A 14,788-nucleotide genomic window follows, 5' to 3' on the forward strand; every position below is an offset into this window, starting at 1 on the left:
ATATGTACAAGAAAACAACTCGAGAAAAGTAACCTAAAATGACCTAAAATTACCTCCTAAAATTACCCTAAAATTGCCCTAACCCAATCCACTTTCCCCAGGTATCATGCAACAAGATAACTCCGAACAAGTCATCCTCGACCCGAAGCTGATCGCCAAACACTACCTGAAGACCTGGTTCTTCCTCGACCTCATCTCATCGGTGCCCCTCGACTACATCTTCCTCATCTTCAACCAGGTACCGCAGGGAGAACCACACTTCCTTGTCAGTTTAGTACCTCGGTGTTGGTGGTCGGTGTTTTAAATGGTGTCTTTGTCGAGTTACCGATGTTAACATTGCCCCCTTCATTACTGATGGATTTTATACTTCACTGAATAATTCTATGTGGAAGTGCAAAGAAATGAAGTTTAAAAGATGTGTTGGTATTTCTGGGGTTAATGGAGACTTTCTGATCTCTTCCTTTAATCCTTTTATTTTTGACTGATGCAGGACAAAATTATTCAGCATAGTAGAGGCCCCTCAGTCAGTGGACCAACTGCTTCACCATCGCAAGAGTCAGTATTCCTAAATAAAATTATATGTTGGTAGCAAGGTCACATTTTTGAAGACCACATATTTTTCAGTCACTTCTTCACATTCATTAAAGACATCAGAGTATGGAAGGGGAAGCATGAATTGCGTCTGGTCCCTTCACTGTCAAAAGTCTCTGCCAAGATGGATAAATTGACGGTACCAAGAGTAAATATACAAAAGATATCGCAGTACAGAAACTAATGGAGATTTTTATTTCCTTTATTTCTAGAGGTCTCTCCTAAACTCAGTAAAATAGTCTGACTGGAGAAAGACGAAGTAGAAAGCGCATATTATGGTACTGAAGGGGTTGAGATGCATTGTGTCTAACCCTTTCACTACCAAAGTATCTAGACTGGATTTAGACATTTGCCGGGAGCAGGAATATAATCTAGAAGACGCCACGGTAAGGAAGGGGTTGGTGGAGACTGTTTCCTAAGTGTGACGCGTCTTGCAGGCTGGACGGCGGGTATTTAAGTCACTGTTTGTTTGCTTGTTGGCCCGCAAGTACAAAATGTGTGCATGGGAGAATTACTGAAGTGTATTATTTATGTTAAGTAGGCTTTGATGTTAAGTAGACAGTGGGTGTGTAACTCTAAAGATGGCAGTTTTCTTTAAAGAGAGGGTGAAGGTGTGTGCAGGCTTTTGGTTTCTGACAGTCATTCTTGAAACAGTCGCTGTGAGCATATAGTGTGGTTAACCTGCATGCCAGGTTGGTGTTGTTGATGTTTTGTGAGCCGGGGGACATGACGTGAACCCGGTGGCTGTTGGCTGAAGTTACCCTTATCCCGCAGTTCACCATATTTCCGTTGGAGGATAAAGAGGGAGTTGAGGGGCATTTATATAACCGAAGCTGCCCCATGAAGGAGTCCCTCCCCACCACTGCATGCCACATTATGGATCGCATTGTGCAGCGTCCCACCAAGGGTTTCACAAATGGCTGTCAAAGACGGGGGGCTTTCCTGCACCTTCACGACCTCTGTTTTAAGAATACCGCTATACATGTCTCTTCCTCCACGCAGGCTAGTGCTAAGTGTGATAATGTAGCCGTTGATGCTGATGTGTATGCAGTGTTCTCAAGCTGGGTATCACTGCTCACCAAGGACTCAGTTTCTCATAAGTCACAGTTCCTAATAAATGTGATTGAGGTTCATTTCACTAGGTAGTCGAAATTAATCCCGAGACAAACTATTCTTCGCTCGTCACCCCGCCCACCCAACCATAGTGGCATAGTGGCAGATCTTTATATTATTTTATTTATTTTGAGGAGGAGGCCACCAAACAGAGATATATCAGATTTCTTTTCTGTTATGCTGCTTTGTTTACCATGAGAGGTGGAGAAACTATTGCTATTAGCCATGAGTATTTATTATTATTATTATTATTATTATTATTATTATTATTATTATTATTATTATTATTATTATTATTATTGTGGAAGGTGCCGCCCCTCCCATCCGCCACTACTCTGCCACCACCTCCCCATCGCAGGTGGAGGGGTGACACAATGAGTAATGGCACCTCGGGATGACCTAATTAAGTCCCTGTCAGCAATTAATCCACGTCTGTCCTCGGGATTCCATTGGTTTCTTGGATTGGGAGGGAGGAGAGGGGCGAGGCGCATTATCTGTTACCCTGGACTTAGCATATTTTTCACGTTTTCATAATTTTCTAAAAATGAAATGCTCCAAAGCGTCATCATTTTCAAGGTCGTTTTTTGCCGCAACTTTAATTGATGGTCATCCAGCTAATATAATTTAAAAAAATCCCTTGTACTTTTCCTAAATCTCATTATCATAGGTGTCTTTCACGAGAAGAATCTCTGTCATCTCCAAATCATCTTCATCTGTAGGATCATCTTCATTGCTGTCTTCATTTGTAGGGTCATCTTCATTCTTACATTTTTTGTTTAGTCCAGCCTCTAGCATAGTAGTCTTTTCACCGTCTTTACCTAGTCTCAGTTTTCTATATTTCTTCTAAGGACAGAATATTGCTAAGAATCCAGATCTTCTTTTGCAGTCTTCTTCACTTAAATTTTTCCTAGTTATTTTTCTAGTGTATTGTCAAAGCTTTCTCTCTATCGTCAAAAATAATATCAAGACTCTCCCTCAGTTGTCTAGTATATTGTCGAAGCTCTTTGTCGTCTAGTATATCAAAGCTTTTTCTCTATCGTCTAGCGTATTATCTAAGCTTTCTTTCTATCGTCTAGTTATCAAAGCTCTCTCTCTATCACGTAGTTATCAAAGCTCTTTCTCTATCTGCTAGTATAATATCAAAGCTCTTTCTCTGTCGTCTACAATATTATCAAAGCTTTGTCTCGTCAGTGTCTCAGTTCTCTCTCGTCTGGTATATCATCAAAGCTTTCTCTCTATCTTCTTGTTATCAAAGCCCTCTCTCTATCGTCAATCAAAGCTCTTTAAGTGTGTCTGTGCCTCTGCTTAACCTCCGTACCATCCGTGTGTCTCACTGTGCCCTGTGTAGCCCATTGATGTCAGCTGTAAATGTTTCCCTCCCCCACATTAATGACAACTCTCCCTCAACAGGCAGTGTGTATTTGGTGGTTTAGAGTGCAGGGCTGTGCTTCGTGGCCTTAGAAGTCCCCTGGCACTTATTCTTTATTCATTACCAGTTACATTTACCTCATTACAAGACGCATTAATGTTCTCTTCTGTGCTGGTTACTTAAATGATGTCACTTAAATGATGTCTTCCTAAAGTGGCAGGAATAAGATGGCAAAGTGACATCCTGCTCGATAAGGGTTTCTTTGGGAGATATCTAAGTGGTTTAGGAGATTTCTAATAATTTGGGAGATTTCTAATTGGTTTGGGAGATTTCTAAGTGGTTTGGGAGATATCTAAGTGGTTTGGGAGATATCTAAGTGGACTGGGAGATTTCTAAGTGGTTTGAGAGCTATCTAAGTGCTTTGGGAGATTTCTAAGTGGACTGGGAGATTTCTAAGTGGTTTAGGAGATTTCTTAGTAATTTGGGAGATAGGGGGTTCCGTAATACCTTTTCCATGGGGATTTATTTTGCATGTTACACCTCATTGTCTTCATATATTTTTCTGGTGGAAGCTCTGTCGATATTGGAAAGATGGAAGTGACATTAATCTTCAGGTGTAATTAGGCAAAATAAATCGATAATAAAGAGGTGTTTCGAAGTCTCCTGTACCACTTAGAATAGTCACCAGCTGCATGAACTCGTCCTATGTAGAATATAATATCCAGGTGTCGGGAAAAAATAATAATAAAAAAATAAAGAAGGGAACAGTAAGGTGTATATGAAGCATGGGTAAGGATGTGGTGTCAGGGAGTCTCCTAATCCCACGAAGACGCGAGCCAGGAGGACCGAAAGTGTGGGGAATTGGATCTCTCTCTCTCTCTCTCTCTCTCTCTCTCTCTCTCTCTCTCTCTCTCTCTCAACCCCGGATATACTGAGCCGACTAGGACCCGAGGCTGCATTTTCCAGAGATAAGGTCACAGCGGAAGGAAACCCAAGTGACCTGACCTTTGACACCGTCTTACTATCATTCGTACAGGCAGCTCTGGTCTTGGCTAGCGAGGTGTACCGGGGACCAAATAGTGTGTTGTGTCCAGTTGGTCACATTATCGGTCTCCTGTGTAGTGAATTTAGTACAGAATAGTGTAGTAGGGTGGCAGTGGCAGTGGCAGTGTGCACCTCACCTCACCTCACCCCACCTCGCCTCTCTAATGCCATGTTTTCTCTCGTTCTCTCGGCAGTACCGCGACAAAAATGAGGTATCGACCACAGCAGGCCTTGTGTGTGCTGCCATTAGATACCTAGTTCATGTAGCACTGACGCCAAACTTCACTGGCATGTCTTATTTTTGGTTGAATCGCTGTACATAAGTACCCTGCTTATTAACTACATACTACCAAGCATGCAAGAGACATTTTTAATGTCTGACCTTACATTAAAATGTAAGGATTTGCACATTTTTTACATCTTATTGACACCAGTCACAGTCTGAAGTTGTAGGTAGACTTGGAACAAATTTTTTAGTCATCAGCCTTGGCTGTGTATGAGTGAGGGAAACACGAGTTATATATATATATATATATATATATATATATATATATATATATATATATATATATATATATATATATATATATATATGCTTTTTGTATAATAAAGATCATATGCTTTTAAGTAGTCATGTCTTTAGAACATTCTACGGTGACAACTTTTTTCAACGAGATCATCATTCTCATGAACCTTTCTTCCACAGGTCGAGGAAAGTAACAATCTTGTTTTACGTTAGGAGCATAACTGTACCCAACATGCACCAGTCATTTGGCTTGAGTCTTGTGCCTTTAAGGGCTTCATGAATATGTAAAGTAATGTGCAGAGTTAGTGAGGCCATTGCAGAGCCTTGCAGTGTTTGGTGGCATGTGCCTCTCTAATGAGGTCACTCTTGGTCCAGACTAGGTGATGCTGCATGATGTCACTCATTACCCCAAGAATATTTGCATGACACTAAGCTTGCCTTGCTGTCAGAAAGGAGAGCTGTATGTGTGCGCATCAACTCACACTACGTGCTTTCGTATCTTATTAGGATTCCCGACCTGAACGACTACACCCAATCTTACTGAGAGTGGAAGAAAGGAAAGTCCCATATATATCGACACATATAACTTTCCGAGATTGCAGTACGAGTAATTAGGGTTTCTCACTAAGTACACTACCGGTATGTGGGCTGTATCCGACCAAAGGACATACAGAGCCATATTGTAAAGTCTTGGTCAATAATGCCTTTACACATCTGGCATCTTGAGGTAACGAAGGTAGGCTACATCCCATCCCAGAAAATATTATTGATATGGTTTGGCAGTGTCTTATTAGATTCTGTTTTGAGATGGTGAAGGGGAATTAATGAAGCTGAAATTTTGCTGAGTAGTTAAGCAAGCTCTCTTTAAGATTTTGACAATCTTTCTGGAGGGTGTAAAGGAGCTATTGACCGCAACTCTACCGTACATACAAATATTTGCATTGGCGGGTCCAGCATGACACGTTCCCCGGGGCAGCTACGACCCTTCCCATACCACCAAAGCCTACGGTCACATAAAACAGAGAGAGAGAGAGAGAGGTATATACATGTTCCCAGTGCTTGATAGTCATTTATGGAACGATTATAAGTTTTAGGTGTGGCTTTCCTGCCTGGCATGTGAAGGTGAGTGAACAAGTAACGATTGAACATGAACAAGCACTACAGTGAACATGAAGAAGCACGAGTAAACAAAGGTGACAGTTCTTGTGTGCTGACGTTTGTTCACTCATAACAATCAGAGGGGCCAAACAAAAAAATGGACCAAATTTTTTCGTTTTGGCTCTTGTTCAGTTGGGTTCAGCAGCTATTCCCATCATTGCAACGAGTGCTTCTTCGTGTTCATTTCCTTCGTGCAGACTCACCTGACAGACACTAATTTGCCAGGTATGGAAGACAAGTACACCTGACTTCCATCATGAGTTCCACAAATGACTGTCAAAATGGGGGGGCATGTCTACACCTTCAAGGTCTCTGTTTTAAAGTGACGCCTGCAGTTCCCTCTCCCTCATCGCCTTTGAGTATATACACACTGGATGCTGTTTAGTTTGGGGGAACCTAGCACTTCTTCCTTACCGATTTATTTCTGCATATGCCAAGTTAATTCTCTTACAGGTTAATGAATGCAAATGATGTAGATATTAAAAAGATATAAATACCATGCAAGAGCATATGAAGGTGTAATGTGCAGAATAAATCGATAAAGAAGAGGTACTGCGAGGTCTCCTAGGCCAACAAGAGTGTGATCTGGGCAGGTATTCTTTTCAGGTAAGGAAGCTCCCAACACCTCTTCCATAGCGACTTATTTTTGGATATAGCTGGTTAAAATCCTTTTGGACGTTACCTATGCTGAGTATGGCGATAGTGAAGGGATTTAATACAAAAAGGGTAAAAAGATGTAATAAGCAATATACTGTAAATCACTAAGGAAGAGGTGTTAGGGGGCTTCCTCAACTCGCGAGAATACGGGTCCTAGTATTAACGTATTACACGTGCTAACACTGGCAGTCTCAAGCTTACATCAGTCTGCTTTTTTTTTTAACCCTCTTGGTAGGACATTAACTAAACTCCCTTCTAATGTATTCCTGTATTTATCCTTCTTCTGTTTTCATTACTGTCCTGCCTCTTCCTGTTCCTTCTTATTCCTCTTTCTTCTACTCCTTCCTCCACTGTCACCCCTGTGCTTTTTTCTGTTTCTCCTTTTGTTCCTTTCCACTCACTCTTCTTCTTCTTCCTCTTCCACTTTTCTCTCCTTCCCTCAGTTTCTCTTTTTGCTCTTCTGTCAGATTTTCCTCTCCCCTCCTCCTCCTCCATCTCCATTTCCCCTTTTCCGTCCTTCTTCATCCCCATTTCCCCTTTTCCTTCCTACTCCTCCATCCCCCCTTCCACATCCTCTTAAAACTTTCTCAAATATCCTTTAGTAGCTTTTCCCAGCAAGAGGGTTAAAAATCTATCCTGTTACCAAAAACACAAGCTTTTATGCTAACTAATCGCTTCTGAAAAATGGCTCTGGGCTTGACTGTCACTCGCCTTTTGTTGATTTTGTTTTGCTCAGTGCTGCACCCACAGTTGACGCAAGGTAAGTCGACTGCAAGGTAAGGTGTGAATGTGTGTGTCCTAATCAAGTTCTCTTTACCCCTTTTTTCTCAGTATATTTGAGCCTATGCATTAACAGGTAGAAATAGTATGTTAGGACTCCATTTTTGCAAGCTGTCTACTGTATCATTAACATTCTGTTTACCGAAAGATCTATTCCAACAGGCACTGATATTTCTTAGAAACTTATTCCAGTTAACAGAGTAGACTTACCTGTATCCACTGAGTCACCTTTGTGTGTCTAAAGAAATTCATATGACTGATTTGAAGTTTTATTTGTGTTTTACTCAGAATTAAGTTGTTTAGTAAGAGTGGTTGGAATATTTTAATACAGTCCAGTAACTTCAGTAATCTTTATGTTTGATATACACTGCATTTTTAACTTCAATTTACCGCTTCCTATTTTGGCTCTAAATAATAATGAAGGCCAACGGGATGAGACAAGGCTACTGTGTTTTTATTTATTTATTTTTTTTTTAAGTGGTTGCTTGATTTTACAGTGAGTTTGGTGGATTGCATATGATAATGGCATGGAAAATTCTCAGGTACTTAAAACTTCTCATATACTTAAAATTTTTCAAGTACCGATGCCTTGGTTTTTAGCAGTAGTGTGTAGGAATGTTTCTAAAAATACCCTGCTTAGTTAACAGCGGTGTGGAGAATGGTGTTGATGCCTGACTCTGATAAATATACCAGGTTTTGTTACTAATAGTATGGTGCACTGCATTGAATATTAATCTGGAGAGGTCCGATGATACCTTTTAATGGAGTAACAGTGCGTAGGATTGATAATATTATCTGATTGTCTCATTATTTTACCAATATCTCTAATAATTTGAAGGATTGTGTATAATAACAAGTGTGGAAGTCCTTTATAACTCTGCCTGATATCCAAGTAACGGTGTGGTGGATTGTGTCTCCTCTCCCGCAGGACTTCAGTGAGAGTTTCCAGATCCTACACGCGGGTCGGGCGCTTCGCATCCTCCGCCTGGCCAAGCTCCTCTCCTTGGTCCGTCTCCTCCGCCTCTCCCGTCTCGTTCGATACGTGTCGCAGTGGGAGGAGGTCTATGTAAGCAGCGTCAGTGTTACCCCTCTTTATTCTTTCTCTCGCCCTTACACACTCATTGACACGGAACACACCCAAGGCTTCCACAGACTTGCTAATCATGTATGCTGGAACAGTTTTGCCTTATGCCTAGATATGACCACGCCTGTGTAAATGATTAGCCCTTTCCGTACCATGACCTCCTTTTGCTTTACCACTTCTGCCCTCCGAGACTATTTTTTGCTCAGCTTTAGAAGGGATCTCTGGTACTGGAGGAGTTTGAACACCTCAGTTAGAACCCTTTCACGAGACGAGAGGTTCCCCCCTTTTATCGGAAGCAAGAAAAAATCCAGTAGTGGCAAGAACATGGTAAAGAGAAAGTGTCATGGCCTCGAAGGGGTTAAGCCGCCACAGATATATCTCTATCTATATATATACCAGCCCTTTTGATAACCATGATAAGAGCATGTCGCGCTAAGGCCGGACAGTCACAAGCCTTTATTGCGCAAGAGGACACACCTTCTTTTAGTTGCAGTTCTTTCAAGTTTTTATCACATTTGTTCCCATTAGAGATCCCTGCGATGATAAAACACTGACCATCTCGGGTTAGCTTGGTCTAATGGCTGTATGTGGAACTACCTCGTCCTTGGATGTAATTTTTATATTATTCTTGCTAACTCCAGACGATATGCTAAGTTTAGGGAAGATTATAAACTGAAGAATTATATGTATCATTCATTAACCTCTTCACCACGAGGGGCCTTTTTCAAATTAACATTGCCTGGATTTAGCGAGAATATAACAAAAACTCTCCGAGGCATGAAGAGGTCTGGAGGTGTAAATTTTATACTTGTTTTACACTAACTTTGCCTAACATTGGCGTAACTCCGTCTTGAATGCTGAGGTGTAACAATAGATTAACGCTCAAGTATGGTGCTAGTCACGAAGCAGTGCCATGGAATGGATGTTGAGCCGTAGTGTAGTTATTTTCTGAGTACGTAAAATAAGCTGCAAAAGGGCGAAAGTCTAGATCAGGCTAAAGTGAAAATAATATAAGCCAAAGTTTCCAGTCATAGAGCTACGCGAAATAAGCTGCAAAAGGACGAACATCTGGGCCAAGTTAAAGTGATTATAGTATAGTAAGCTAGAGTTTCCAGTCACTCTTTAGTTCTACCTCTGGACTGGAGGGAAGTTGTAGTTAGGATATCGTACTGACCAAAAACCACAGGACCCTTATTCACGAAGGACACGTGCCATTTCTAACGTTAAACAAGTCTTCAAAACGGTATTGTCAGAAACCACTTTGCTGTCCTATTTTTCACGTTATTATTCGTTCTAGTTTGAGTCTGAAGTATTTGGTATTTACGTCATTTAAGATATAAGTCAGTGGTATTTTAGCTCACTGTTGTTAATGAATACAGTGTCTCATCGGTGTTAACCCCTGCACCCCGAGTACCCGGTTTTTATTTTATGGAGTCCACCGCCAGATGATTATTAAATTTAGATTTGGGTTCTAGAAATAAAGGGGTTAGATATAGAATTAATTAACTCCTTTAGCATTAGAGACTTTACTTAGGTTGAAGAAGGTTATTTGGAGGAAGCAGGAACAAACTACATACATCATCATGGCGAAGGGGTTAAGATGGTAATTTGAAGATTTTGTGATCTGGATGTGGAATAGTTTGCAATGACGCTGTTAATCCTGCAGTCTATATTAAAAAAAAAAAAAGTTTCAAGTCCCCCAAAACAGGTCCAGTATTAAGTTGCAAGACTGAACTTCTGACAGACATCATGATGAACAGCGATGACACAGTTGCTCTTGCATCCTAGAATAAAATATCTCTTGAACTACCAACACCGGTCTTTGTTTGGTGTGAAATCCTGGCATCAGCTTCCTCTCAGCCAGGGACAGGGGTAGGGGGTGAGTGGAAACCGTGGCTCATGGATACTCAACTTCTTCACTATAATTATTATTATTTTTTTTTTTGTTCTTGCCGCCTCCAGACTATTTTATTAAACCATAGGAACGCCTTTTGCAGTGTAGGTGATCAGCAAAGACCTCCACGATGAAGTATCTCCCCAAAGCTTAGAGAAACTCAGACGATAGCAAATAACAGTGAAAAATAAGCCGTTGTGGTGAAGAGGTTCTAGGTAGACACACGAAAGAATAGCTAAGGTCTCAATTTTTGATGGTTATGGAACAGTAGTGAAATATGTGGAAAACTTACACTCGTACCCAGATACTGAAATTGTTTACTGTAGGGATAGAACAGTTTCCACCCGACTTGGACAACTTGCGTACCCTCACACCTCAGTCTTAGTGGGTATATTTCTTCCGTCTGAACTGATCATGGCCTTGTAGGATCGAGAGACACTGAGAAGTAGGCCTGTATGTATTAAATTTTCACTCAGAAGTATACACCAAATTCAACACTGACGAAAAGATTTATACACGTTTCACTTTCATGATTAGTTCACAAAAGAACGTAAGAAATGGGAGAGACTTCCAAATATTAACATGTCCTCACTAAAGAATGTGGCTTTTAAAAGCAGCTGTATTCTTAGAGCTGAAGGACTTTAGGTATAGGCAAGCCCTCCAAATTTTGATCATCATTCATGGAACACCCCTGAGTATAATATATAATCTGCCTGCATGCCACAATGAGTGCATTTTTCTCAGCAAGGTTGTGAGGCCAGACACGTTTATGACTGGGTTACACGGCCGTTTTTCAAGCATGGTGTTGAAAGCATGTTAACATAATCTTATTACTGAGGGGCAACACTGAATATGCAACAGACTAAATATTTCTTGTGTTCACTTTCCTTACACACCAGCCTCAGCACCATTCTTCCATATGATCGTGTCAACCAGCACTTCACAAAGAATCTTCACAAACTGGGACAGATTTGCCTTCTCTTTCGAGATTTCACTTTGACGAGTGTGACTGTAAGTTCACCTATTTTCTCTTTGCCTATGCTCTATGATAGAATGTTTGCAAGATTGCCATGTCAAGCCAAGACTCTTTAAATCCCTAAGCGGCCTAATTCAGCTACATACACCGAAATATTTTGCACGTAAACCGAAACCTTAGCAAAATGGAATTAATTTACAGCCGATGTCGTGATCAGCAGAGGTCAAGGGGGTGCAGACGCATCCTAAAATCTCATGACATTTTTGTGAAACCATTATGAGATTAAAGCTTTTCAACCTTGCTGCTGAATGCGCTTTGTAATGTGGCATGTGGACTGCAAGATCCAGTGCTCGTATTTGAGATGTGACAGTCAGGGATTAGGGGCTCGTATGCACCTTCACGATCTCAACCGCAACAATACAGCCATTAGAACAAAGAGGCGTATTTTTGTCCACGTTGGAGGCTCCCTTGCACCTCTACCTTGCCATTGTATTTTTGTATGTGACACTTTAGCATCCTCAGATATGTTATTAATTAAGCCATGTCCATAATATCAAAGGAAGATAAATAACATTCAAGAGATTATTAAGGTGTGGCATACAGAACAAGGCGGCAAGGAAGGGGTGAGGGAAGTCCACACATGCTAACAAGAATGCAAGATGGCGACTACGTGTTTTATACTGCAAGGTCTCTAGTTCCCAATGCTGCAAGTTGACCCCCCACCCCCCACCCACCACCACCACCCACCTCTGACACTGCCACACCTCCCTACCCCCCCTCGTGGTGCTCAGCGAAGAGGTCGTCGACAGAGACCCGTGCTGGAGAGACAGCGATTCCCTTCAAGGCACCAAGGCTGCTCCCCTCCTCACCGCCTCAATAGAAGACGTAGAGTAGCGGGACGTAGACTCTAATGTAAATATCTTAAACTGTAGATGTGCCTGAACCCCCCCTCAGAATATTCATACAAACCAAAAAAAAAGTATTATGATAGAGTTCGATTTTTGAGCAGAATGATGCCTGTTGCATTGGTTACATATGCCAGCTTGCCAGTGTTCCAAAAAAACCCTCCCTCAGTAGGTATTTTTCCCTAGTCAGTTGGTGTGATTCGAATGAGTTATTTTGTGTACTGATGTCATAGCTATACGTGAATGTTAAGCTAGCAAGTGGTTTTCATTGAGTTAGTATCATCTTAGTTCCGTGTGTTTTGTGTTGCTCTAGATCAAATGTGTCATCGTGAAGTGAGCCCAAGCCATCCACAGAGAAGTGTTTGCCGAAGTAGAAAAGATCTGGATGTGAAGTTGCTGTCCTCAGGTTACCAATTATTTCAACATACCATCCTTGAAGACAGGTTATTTCCTTGCATTATGTCACATTGCCTCACAGCTTTGACATACCATACATAACTGATAATTGATAACAGTAGTTTATCACAGTTGCTTAAATGCTCAAAGACCGAGAAATGCTGCCGTGCGTTCAACCTAACGTGGATTTCGAGCGTATCCTGGCTTCCTCCGACCACACCAAGATTATAGTGACGTCAAGGATAGTGAAAATGGCGCTTTGGTAATGTACTCTCTTCCCTGAGTATTATTCATGCAAGTAATATAACGCATGAATAACATACCTGAGGCTAAAGGTACTCCTTATACCAACAACCCTGAATCATTTCAAGTAAAAAAAAAAAAAAAAAAAAAAGTTTTCCTCCTGGATTGTTTTAAAGACTGACAATTTGCTGAGGTACCCTTCTCCATTTCTTGTGTACGTTGACTTTCCGTAAATTACACTTAATGCTGCATGAGTGGAATACACAGTCGGCATCTGAGCTTTAAACGCAAACCCTGTAGTAACTGTCATCACTAGCTTCAGTAACTTTGCTTAACTTGTACATTTACCTCTTGAAAAACATCATGGGTTGTTTGCTGATGATACGGTACACATTCACATGTCTTTAGTTTCACTCAGAGTTTGTCTGAACGGAATCACAGCACTAATTTAGGAGCTTTAGTCATATGGAGGAACGGGAAAGCGAGAGAGACTGATCAAGAGAGGAATGAGTGTTGGGTAGTTGAAAGGAAAAGGAAAGGTGACTTAATAAGATTTGGCATTATACAGAGCGAATGGAGAGACACAACAGAGTAGTGGAAAGTAGGAGAGTTCCACCAAGAGTAAGGCGGAGGAGTATGTAAGGCAGACTGAAAGTGAGTGGATGACTAAAGACTGTGGTGAAAGAGTAAATCAAGTAAATGGATAGTGAGAGACTGACAGAGTGTATCATAGTGGGGTGATTAGAAATAGGAGGCCAGAAAGTTGGAAGAGTAAAGGGAAGGAATGGAACATGAGAGACCGAACAAGACTGTATATGAGAGTGAGATGGTTAGGGGAATGAGAGAGAAACTATGAACAAGAAAGGAAAAGCAAATGGACCAAACAGAAGGTTGCAGACAGACCAAGAGACCTTATGAGAGTAGGATGGTTGGGAGGAGTAGGAGGTGAAGATCAAAAACTAGGTAGAGAGATAAGGTAAGAGAGTTTGTAAGGGAGAACGTTGTGACGTGGGAGAAGAGGTCATTATTGAATAGTAGCAAGTATGGCTGGAGATCCCGAAGTCACCTCTCGCAGGATGCAGCGTCGGGCACTAGCTAGATGAACCGCAAATTTGATCCGAAACGCGTGAGTATTCCAATTATTATTATTTTTAGTCAACTTACATTGTTAGAAGCTTCCTCTGTAGTAGTATGCATAGTAAGACGTTAAATTTCTTGACCAGATATGACGTGGAAAGTTGTATATGATGTTGTAAGTCAGTTTTTGGTATCATCACTCTGCATCCCAGTTATAAATGTGGTGGGCACTTGTATGCAATAATTTGTGTGCTGCTGGTACCAAATCACAATCTACAACTGTGACAGGCTTAGCAGTCCTAAAAAAAAAAAAAAATCTTACCACTTGTCACTTTAGTTCAAAGTACCCACCCTGATGTTGAAGCAGTTCTGGCTGCCGAACTCCATTATGTAGCGAAATAATACATCAAGATCTTTTCTTCTAGTGGCTCACACCAACACAGGGCTTCAGGAAAGTCACTGTGCAATGGCAGACAGTACCACACCTCGCACGCACACACACACACACACACACACACACACACACACACACACACACACACACACACACACACACACACACACACACACACACACACACACACACACACACACACACACACACACACACACACACACACACACACACACACACACACACACACACACACACACACACACACACACACACACACACACCTTACACAGCCATACCTCAAGAGACTTCCCCCCACACAGTACCACACCTCACACATACACAGCGAATACATGACACTTACAATGTCATGCCTCATGAGATCCCCACACACACTACCACATCTCACACATACACTGCACATACACACAGATACCATACACTCATACCGCACGAGACCCCACCACACACAGCCACACCTCGCAATTCCTCATTTCACGCTACCTCACATTACACACACCTCACACTGCCACAACACACACACACACACACACACACACACACACACACACACACACACC

At 41.5% G+C, this 14,788-nt stretch overlaps 1 protein-coding gene across 1 annotated transcript in view; it reads left to right on the forward strand.

Moving 5' to 3' along the window:
- Positions 1 to 14,788, forward strand: part of Ih (hyperpolarization activated cyclic nucleotide gated potassium channel Ih) — a 571,052-nt gene that overhangs the window by 518,603 nt on the left and 37,661 nt on the right. Inside the window, exons 5-7 of the mRNA XM_080283126.1 lie at positions 102 to 238; positions 4,231 to 4,329; positions 8,167 to 8,304. Of these exons, the coding sequence (XP_080139252.1) occupies positions 102 to 238; positions 4,231 to 4,329; positions 8,167 to 8,304 (374 nt within the window). The remainder of the gene's footprint in view (positions 1 to 101; positions 239 to 4,230; positions 4,330 to 8,166; positions 8,305 to 14,788) is intronic.

Source organism: Coenobita brevimanus, chromosome 96 (assembly GCF_032717465.1).
Source record: "Coenobita brevimanus isolate Jiangsu-jjx chromosome 96, ASM3271746v2, whole genome shotgun sequence".
Lineage (NCBI taxonomy): Eukaryota > Metazoa > Arthropoda > Malacostraca > Decapoda > Coenobitidae > Coenobita > Coenobita brevimanus.